This window comes from Neopsephotus bourkii, unplaced genomic scaffold (assembly GCF_033783945.1).
Source record: "Neopsephotus bourkii isolate Nb327-2 ecotype Australia unplaced genomic scaffold, CSIRO-AGI_Nbou_v1 NB_745, whole genome shotgun sequence".
Classification (NCBI taxonomy): domain Eukaryota; kingdom Metazoa; phylum Chordata; class Aves; order Psittaciformes; family Psittacidae; genus Neopsephotus; species Neopsephotus bourkii.
Genome location: NW_026901243.1, coordinates 2,450,371 through 2,460,113, shown reverse-complemented (window position 1 = coordinate 2,460,113; position 9,743 = coordinate 2,450,371). Strand labels below are relative to the sequence as shown.

The following is a 9,743-nucleotide window of genomic DNA, read 5'->3' as shown; positions in this document are numbered from 1 at the left end:
GCTTATCAAATGCAAAGAGCCACAGAGCTGGAATCAAATTTAAAAGGAGGGGAAAAGCTGGGCTCTGGGCAGTTGTGAGATGTTAACCAGTGGCACTGGTGTGCCCAGGAGTGCTCGTGGTTACCAGGGTGCTAAAAATGAAGCTAGTGCTGGGTCCTCCTTGCAAACCAGCACAAAGGACAAAGCTCTCTGCAGCATCAGATCCTCTGCACTGGAGTGAGTGTGAGCAGTTTGGTGGCACCCCAGGACCCAGACAGATGGGGGAGGTGGTACTGGCACATATTAATGTCCCAGTGCACAGACCCTCTGTCAGCCCTGGATACACGAGGCCCGCCCAAGCAGCTCCACACTGATGTAAAGCTTTATTTTTAGCTCTGATAGCTTCTTGATAATTCCCAGAAATATTCAGCCCTACACACAGCTTGGAGATGGGGTCCAGCCAACCCTGGGCATGCCCCAGTTCTGGGGGCGCAGTTTGCTCACAACCTCTTATTGGCTGCTATAGTTTGGTGCAAAACACTGCCTCTTTTTCCTCCCTTCCTGCTCAACCTAGCAAGGATCCATCTGTATGCCTTGGGACCAAGGACCCTAAATCGTGCCAGCAGTCTCAATCATGCCATCAGTCTCATGGCAAAAGAGGCAGTCGGGATTTCCTACTGCACACCCTATCCACCCTCCTCTAACCTTGCTCAGGAAATGTGTCCACCCTCATTTTTCTTTTATTGCTTTGTTCCTTTATCTAAAAAAAACAACACGACATGACTTTTAAAGTTCAAGTTGACTGTACAGACCAATCCTTGTGCAAGCCCAGAGCACAAGCAATCAAATGTGTCGTGAAGGATTTATTCAAAAGGACAGGTCTTACATCTCGGTCCTGCTCCATAGGTGCTCTCAAACAGATGCTTTTTAAAGTCCTCTGGGGAAAGAGCTGCCCTCCCAGCGAGATGAACAGGCAGGGAGAATGTCTTTTTGGCCTTTGTGTTGAGGCTGTCCTGTACCAGCCAGCCACAGCACTGGGAACCAGTTCCAGGCATGTTTCATTTGCAAGGAGAGACGTTGCTGGGATCAGTAGAGGGTGCAAGGCATTTTATTGAGGAAAAAAGGCTCAAAGCACTAGTCTGGCCCATCTCCATCCTCCTGATGGAAGGCAGCAAGGTGCTGCCCTGGGGACCGAGTGTGCTTGGCCACCAAGTATAGAAGGAAATCTAGGAGGGGGTAAAAAGGGCATTTTTGAGATGTGCTGCTACCTGATTCTTCAGGTTCAGCACAGGAGAACTGAGATGTTGCTTATCACTGGGTTTTCCCATCTCCCTGGGTCCTGCCCATGTTTCCTTCCATGTTTCCTCCATGTTTGCAGTAAGTTTGCCCTCTCATGTGTCCACATGAGTGATTTTTTTCTGGGGCTGATTCTAGTGTCTTCACATCTTAGATTGCCATGACAAGCTAGAAGGAGGCTGCAGAGGCCTTATGCTCTTAATCAGTACTGGTTTAATTAAAGAAAGTAATAATCAGGACTAGAGAAAAGCTCAGCATTAACCTCATGCTAAAGCACTTTCCAAGTAGGTACGCCAGTGAAATAAAAACAGCAATTTGCAGCTAAATAAAAATAACAGTTAAGCATTTGAAATACAAATACACCATTCAGAACAAGCAGATAAATATTCAGCTGCGTTCATTATGAGGTTGAGGCTGTCTCTCAAATAAACAGACAGGTACAAAATAGCAGCCTGAATACTCCAATTAGCCAACATTGCAGCAGCTCTGACACTCCTGGCCCCAGGCAAAAGGGAAATGAGGAGAAGGATAGGGGCAGCAGGGAAAGCATGTGTGGAAAATTCTTTTTTTTTTTTTTTTTTTTTTACTTAATTTGCCTTAAATTTTGTTTTATGGAACCAGTGTTTGGATTCTCCTTCTTGTAGGGCTTTAATTCCCAGGGATGGGGTGTTCTCATGTTCACAGTTACAGACTGGGCAGAGAAGTGATTCAGAGCAGCCCTGAGAAGAAGGACTTGGGGGTGTTGGTCGATGAGAAACTTAACATGAACCAGCTTCAGTGTGCGCTTGCAGCCCAGAAAGCCAACCGTATCCTGGGCTGCATCAAAAGGAGCGTGGCCAGGAGGTTGAAGGAGGTGATCCTGCCCCTGTGCTCTGCTCTTGTGAGACCCCACTTGGAGTACTGTGTGCAGTTCTGGTGTCCTCAACATAAAAAGGACATGGAACTGTTGGAACAAGTCCAGAGGAGGGCCACGAGGATGATCAGAGGACTTCTGTATGAAGATAGGCTGAGAAAGTTGGGACTGTTCAGCCTGGAGAAGGCTGCGTGGAGACCTCACAGCAGCCTTCCAGTATCTGAAGGGGGCCTATAGGAATGCTGAGGAGGGACTATTCTTCAGGGGCTGTAGCAACAGGACAAGGTGTAATGGGTTCAAACTCAAATGGGAGATTTAGGTCAGATAATACAGAAGAAATTCTTTACTGTGAAAGTGGTGAGGCGCTGGCACAGGTTGTCCAAGGAAATTGTTGCTGCACCATCCCTGACAGTGTTGAAAGCCGCGTTGGATGGAGCCTTGAACAACCTTATCTAGTGAAAGGTGTCCTTGTCCATGGCAGGGGGTTGGAACTGGGTATCTTAAGGTCCTTTCCAACCCAAACCATTCTATGATTCTGTGTGGCACTGGTGCTCACTGGGGCTCTTTTCTGCTATGAGGATTTCCTTCCACCCATGAAGACCCACCACACTCACGCCTGCAGGGCAAAGCAGGTCTTGGCCTCCTGCCTGCTGCCCAATACCCAGTGCACGGGTGCTGCCTGTCTATGGAAAGACTACGGATCAGTGCAAACCAAAACACAGCCAAGCCCAAAACCTACAAAGCCTTTGCAGCTCAACTGCTGCAGCAGATTGAAAGAATAACACCCAGTGTCCAGTGCTTCCCTACCCTGCGGCAGGGGCACATGCTGGGGACCCAGCTCCTGCACAAGGGTACACAGGGCGGGTGAGGTGGCCTGGATAGGGGCGATGGTGCCCTGCAGAGCCTTCGTGCGGGGCGGACTGTGGGGGGGGTCTACGGCAGGGTATGTGCCTCCCAGGGACAAGTGTCACCGCAGGGGGGATAGGGAGCAGTACCCCCTGGAGCACGCGCACTCCGTACCCCCACTCCGCAACACGCCGCGGAGAGGGGTGTACGGGGCCAGTGTTGCTGCGCATGAGCAGCCTGGTCCCGGAGCCCGCGCGGGGGGGCATTCCCGCGCGCCCCCTGCCGGCCCGCTGGCTGCACCGCGCTCTGCTGTGCCGAATCTGCGTTGGGGTGCTGCTGCCGCTGGCGGCTGCTGCTGGCTGTGCTGAAAGTGCGGCGGCCGTGCGCGGGCCGGCTTTACGCCGGACGGGATTTCATCATGCGGCGGGGGGCAGGGCGGCGTGCCGCGCCTCTCCATGCCGCTGCCGCCCCGTAGCGTCCTGCCCGCCCTGCTGCGCCTCCTGCGCCGCATCGCCTGCCCGCCCGCTGCTGCCGGCCCGCTTCGCTCTCGGCACGCCCCGGCCGCGACCCCCATGGACGGTCCGCAAGCCGAGGCGCTCCTCGCGCCCCTGCGGCAGGCGGTGCGGCACCAGGTAACCCGCCTTGGCCCCGCTGACCTGGGGGGAACGCGGCTGAGGGGAGTCCCGCTGCGGCGGATGGTGGCTGACGGCTGCCGGGGTTGGACACGGAACACCCGGCGGGGAGGACCCGCCTGAAGGGGGAACGCTCGCCCAGGGGGACCTGCCTGAGGTGGCGACACCCACCCAGGGGAACCCACCCGATGGATCTTCCTGAAGCGGGGGGGTTCCTGATTCTCCCTGAGGGGCCGGGTATGTGACAGACCCGCCTGGAGCTCCGGCCCCACTGCGGCTGGCCGGTGCCTCGGCTCGGGTCTGTGGAGAAACGTCCCCCCTTAGAGCCATGCCGGCTTGCGTAGGGTGGGTTTGCCCTACTTGCGGAGTGAACGAGGTGTTGCCCCTCAGCCCCCCGGGGCCGGGTTTTCGACCCTCGAGTTGCGCGCCCTGGGGTACTGTGGTGCCCTCTGGGCGCTAGCCATGAGTAGAGGGGTCACTGTGGGTCTGCCAATGGCTTCTGGCCCTCGGGTGTGCAGGTGTCTCCCTTCGGGTGGGTCTTGCTCTATCACGGGGGAGTGGGCTGGCAAAGAGAGCGTGTGTGGGTTTCCCGTGGACTGCCCTTTCTCCTCCCCGTGGTGATGGAGGGTGTTAAGAGCTGTCCTGCAGAACTGGATCTGTGCGTCAGTCTACCTGGCATTCCTCTCCCGGGCTTGATGTGTCTTCCTTCTGTGCCCGAGCTTGGGCTGACTTTGCCATGCTCTTAGGACCCCGTGGCTGGCTCTTCACGTTTTCTTCAGAAAACAGCCTGCATAGGGTTTATTATCCCATAGGGTCACACAGTGACTTCCCTTTAGAGCTGGGTTTTGGAGCTAAACGATATTCTTTAGAGCTGCATGTTTGCCTGATGCAGTAAGGAATAGTATTTGCTTTGCACATTTTCCATTTCATCATTCTTACTTGTCTAGGTATGTACCTGTCTCCTGTTAGCTGGGGCTGCATAACATTATTTTCCCATCTCCTTCACTATTATCTTTAGCTTCCTTCTTACCTGAGAAGGATTTGATTGGCTTTACTTCCTAAGCAAATCTTGATCTTATTACCCTTGCTGTGGGGCTAATGGCAGTGGAGCTTGCTCACAGAATGTGGGAGTTCCCCTCCCTGCTTTAGCAGACCTGTGGGTGTGGGTTCCCCACATACCTCCTTTAAGTGGCTGAATCCATAGTCTTCTGCTTAGCTGCACATATAGCTGCGTGTGTCCCATGTATTCATAGGTTTGTGCATGTGTTTTCTCATTAAATGAGTAGATTTATGGCTCTGTAATTATACCAGTTCTTCAATGAGTTTTTATTATGAATCATTGTATAGCATAATGCTTTGGCAGGAGGGCCTGTAAATAAAATTATGATCTCTAGAAGTAGCCAATTTATTTTAAAATCCTGTATCTTGGGTGCTCTCATTTGCCTTTGAAGTACCAATGTGCCACTTCTTTCAGGCTGCCTTTGGGATTGAAAGATCAGTGTGAGGTAGCAGGGAAAGGTTTGTGGGTAAATTTGAATAGCTGGGACCACAGATACTTGTCTTACAGCTGACAGCAGCAATTCATTGAGGTATTTGCACAAGAGGAAAGGGAGGGAGTAATGAAATTGGGGTAGTTGATACTTTATGATGCAGGTGAACCCTGGCTATCAGCTCATGGAGAGGCATGTTTAATTAAACCTCAGGGACTCTTAACCTATGGAGTGAGCAGCGTATCTTCCTGCAGCAGTGCCTGATGCAATAAGCTGCCGTGATCCAGGGGTGGATCCCTCTCTCTGCTTTACTGGTGTATGGGACAAAGCTGCAGCAAAATTTGCCACATCGAGTGCTGCTGTGTACTCCTCCTCTGGGTTGGGCTCAAGACAGTAGCTTTAATTAGACTGAGTCCTGTCAGCAAACATCATTATTCGCTGCAGTTCTGATTAATTTTTTTTTTTCTCCTTGTGTATGTCTGAGCACTCTCCTAGATCAGGACAAAGAGTTACTGCACACTGCTTTTAGATGCTCAGCAATGAGCAGGGTGCAAGCTCTGTTGAGTCAGCAGTTGCTGTTTTGCTGCTAACTGCCTTGATGTTTTTCCACTGCCGACCCCCTCGCTCAACAAAGGCAATTTGAACTTACTACTTTAAAAGAGGAAAAAAAAAAAAAAAAAAGAAAACAGATCAGATCCCTCCCTCTGCCACGTTACCCGGGAATGGCAGTTGAAGTCCTCAGCCTGACAGTGAAAGTTTCACATTTTGGTATAACTAGTTAACAGGAAGGAAACAGCAAATTTGGTTTATTCTTGTAGCCAGTGGGGTTAGGGAGCCTGACAGGTTTCTTATTTTTCTTTCTTTACATTGTGTATGTTTGTTTTAATGCAGTCTTTTGAGTCTTCCTGGTTTTATTAATAAAATTAGCCTTTGAGTTCCTTAGTCTCTGAACCTCTTTTAGCTCTACTGATCTGATTACTGAATGGCATTCTCTTCTCTTCGGTTTCTCAGTGCCTGTAATACTAATGTCAGAAAAGCTCAGAATTTATGCAGAAGCTGGTATAGTGGAAATGTTGCAATATCTTTGGATTGTTTGGGGGGAGGGGTTTTCTTCCTTTTTCTTTTTTTTTTTTTTTTCATTTTTGTTTAGTACACAAGTGTAGGATGAAAGTAAAATGTTGAACTCGGAGCATCCCTTTCTTAGAATATACCACTTGAGAAGGCATTGACATCTCTCTGCCTTTTCTTCCTGGGTCAGCTTCTTTGTCCTTCTCAATAATTGAAGATAGACCTCGGGTCTGACTGAAGAAGACTGGACTCAAAGGAAGACTTTTACTTAATTTATCTCCAAGAGCAAGCTGGGCATGACTGCTGAGGATCATGTTCAGAGGAGCATGCTGTTGGGTGTTCAGGGGTTGAGCATTACCTTGCTGGCATGAAAGGGGAGAATTGTCCCCACAGGGCAAACAGACCTTTGTGGAAACACGACAAGGTGATGGTGGTTTGACTCAGGTTAAGACCTCTGTGTAAGTCTACTGTAAGGTTTTGCTGCTCTGAAAAATTTAGGCTTTGGGTTTTTTTTTGGTGTTTTTTTTTATCTTATTTCCCACCTCACCACCACCACCACTCCATTCTTTCTGAACGTTACAGGACAAGTTTTAAGAGCTAATGTTTTTACAGATAATGCAATGCTTTTTTCACTTAGGCTGAAAATGTCTGTCTTCTGTGAGACCTCCTAAAAATTGTGTACTTGCTGTCTAGTTTTGAATGGATATGATAGAGAAAAAGAAGTCTAAAATGGTCATAAACTTCGAAGAAAAGGGGTAGAAAGAAGACAAGCTTTATTACTGAGAAGAACAGCACAAAGCCTGTGTTAACTGTTTGAGAATCCACTTAGCGCATCCTCAAAGATGGAAAACTAGGATGCGTGGAAATCTGATGTTGTGAAGTGTTACATACAGGAGTGTATTTGCACACAGATTTAATAACAGGTCTGGGATTTAACAATAGTGTGTGGGGGTTGAATTTCTTCAATGATGTCTTGTTCTAACACTAAATGCGTATTTCTCACTTCTACCAATTGAAGCAGCCTCTTGAGACCTCTGTGGAGAGTGAGGAGGCAGGACAAAACCCTCCCTTTGGGTTGCTGGAGGAGCTGAAAGGAGGCGAGCTCTTGTCTGTGGTGTTCAAAGAAAGAAACTATGTCATACGCTTTTTCTTCTTTTTTCTAGGGAGAGTTGGTACGGAAACTGAAGGAAGAGAAAGCTCCCCAGGTGGATATAGACAAAGCTGTAGCAGAGCTCAAAGCTCGGAAGAGGGTCCTAGAAGCAAAGGTGAGTCTGAAAATTAAATTTGAGTTCTACGGATTTGTCTGAAAAGCCTTGAAATCTCTACTTCATGCTTTTTTATAATATTGATTTTGGCTAAACAGTCACAGCAGGGTGGACTGTTTGAATAACTTCTGAAATACTTTACATTTTCCAACTAGTGGCAATTTCATCTATTATCCTAGTGTCTGTTAGCATTAAATCGCAGTGAGCGAACAAATAAATATGGGTTCAGGTGGTTCATAGTCAAAGTTGAAATTCAGTCTATATGGCACTGATCTTTGTTTACTGTATAGATTTTTTTTGTGTACAGTGAGAGGACATGCTGTTCATGGTAGTGAGTCTCATCTTCAGATCTTTTGTGCAGCATTGAAATTCCCAGAGTGGCATAGATTATATTTCCTTAGGAACCATTTTCTTTGTTACAGTTTAAACAAAGTTTTGGAGACACTTCAAGTAGCCTGTGGTTTTTCTAGCCTTAAAGGAAGGGATGTATTGAAATTGTGTCCTTTTTTTTTAAAGGCAGTTTGGGCTCTGAAAAGTCTTTCTGCAAATGGAATGATGGAATTCCAAGTTTTTGTTTCTAAATCAACAAGGAAGTGAAAATATACCTCCTTACTCTGCAAGCTTCCCTCCCCTTCTCGAGCTAAAATAACAAAAAGAAATACCTGAAGCATAAAAACAGTCAGGTGTGCAGATTCACCCAGGAAACTGTGAGGTTCTTTCTAATTTGTATTCCATATAAAAATTGTAATTTGGCCATAGTCTTAAAAATATATGAATAAATCAATAAACACACCTCTGCTTTCAACTAACTTACTGTGAGAACGTGAGTATACCTGAATTGTTGACCCTATTTATTCTACAGAGTCAAGTGAGGCAAACAGCATTCTCTGTCAGGCCTGGTGTTATAGCTGCCTGTTTGCATACATTTAATCCAAGTAAAAAGATGTCATTTTTACTTAGTATTTAGCATAGAACTGTGGTTTGAAACCATTGCATGAACCCTGTATTGATAGCCAGGTTGTCCTGGAGTAAGTAGTGTATAAATGTTTTCACAGTCCTATTTCATAGCCCTTGAAGCTTGACGTAGAGACATGTAGCAAGGCAAGTTAGGAGCTATGGTATCTCTGAGAGTCCCACTTTTCTGTTGGAAGAGTGCCTGTAAGCTTCAGAGTAGAGACATGCTTACCAGTTACACAATTTGTGTGGGCTGTATCCCAGTCTATACAAGAATGACCTTGCAAATTCAGCATCTGCCCTTGTGAATGCAGCGCTCCAATGTAGTCTTTCCATCTTAGAATCATAGAATCATAGAATAGTTAGGGTTGGAAAGGACCTTAAGATCATCAAGTTCCAACCCCCCTGCCATGGGCAGGGACACCTCGCTCTAAACCATATTACCCAAGGCCTCGTCCAACCTAGCCTTGAACACTGCCAGGGATCTTGATGGTGTGATGGTGTTTCCAGCAATGCATCACAGTCACTTGCACGTTTGCAGAAGGCAGCAGTGTGAATGCTCGTTAGTTTTAACAGCTGCTGGTACAGTTTTCAGGTCCTGTGATTCCTACCTAAAGATAGCAGAGTGGTTCTGAATTTGAAGCTTTAAACAAGGCAGAGCAGTTGAGTGTTTAAAATTCCTCATCTTTATGTCCTCAAACCGTATCATGAATCAATAGATGATTCTTCTCCTATACAAGGTCTTTATCCTCCTTGAAGCCAAACACAGGCACTTTTCTGCCTTATATTTACGTTAATGAACGTACGCCAGATGGAAGAGACTGTTTCTTCTCCACCAGTTTAACTATTCTCTTTTAGGTAATAGGGGCTCTAAAGGATTCTGTACCTACTCCAGTTTACTCCTGTGCTGCTGGCCATTTCTCCTTGCCAGTTCAGAATTGGCTTGTGTCACTGTTCTCCTTCGGTCCATCTCTGTGCAAAAGCCATTGTCTCTGTTATTGGACTCTGGTCACTGAAATGCGATGCTGTGTTTTTAGGCAGAGCGTACCAAATAGATTAACTCTTCATGCTTTAAAAATACTGTTCTGGTGTTTGCTGTCACATGTGCTCTCTGTCTCTCGTGCAGTTATCCATAACCTAGCTTATGCTAGGTTATGGGAGCAGCAGAGGTTCAGTGCTTTTAAAATTACACTATGTTTATATATCTTTGCACGTGCTAAAAAAAAGTTTGAAATTAATGGTTGTGCAGTACTTTTTGTTACCAAAACACTGTTCAGAATGATATCGTTAGCCACAAGGATCTGAATTAATTTGCTGAACTTCTTGGCCTAACCCTGCTTTAATTATCAAAACATATTTC

General features: G+C 47.1%; 1 protein-coding gene across 1 annotated transcript in view; it reads left to right on the top strand.

Moving 5' to 3' along the window:
- Positions 1-3,336: 3,336 nt before the first annotated feature.
- GARS1 (glycyl-tRNA synthetase 1) overlaps positions 3,337-9,743 on the top strand; it is a 29,227-nt gene continuing 22,820 nt past the window's right edge. The window contains exons 1-2 of the mRNA XM_061354789.1: positions 3,337-3,606; positions 7,328-7,429. Coding sequence (XP_061210773.1) covers positions 3,430-3,606; positions 7,328-7,429 — 279 coding nt within the window. The 5' untranslated portion in view covers positions 3,337-3,429. The remainder of the gene's footprint in view (positions 3,607-7,327; positions 7,430-9,743) is intronic.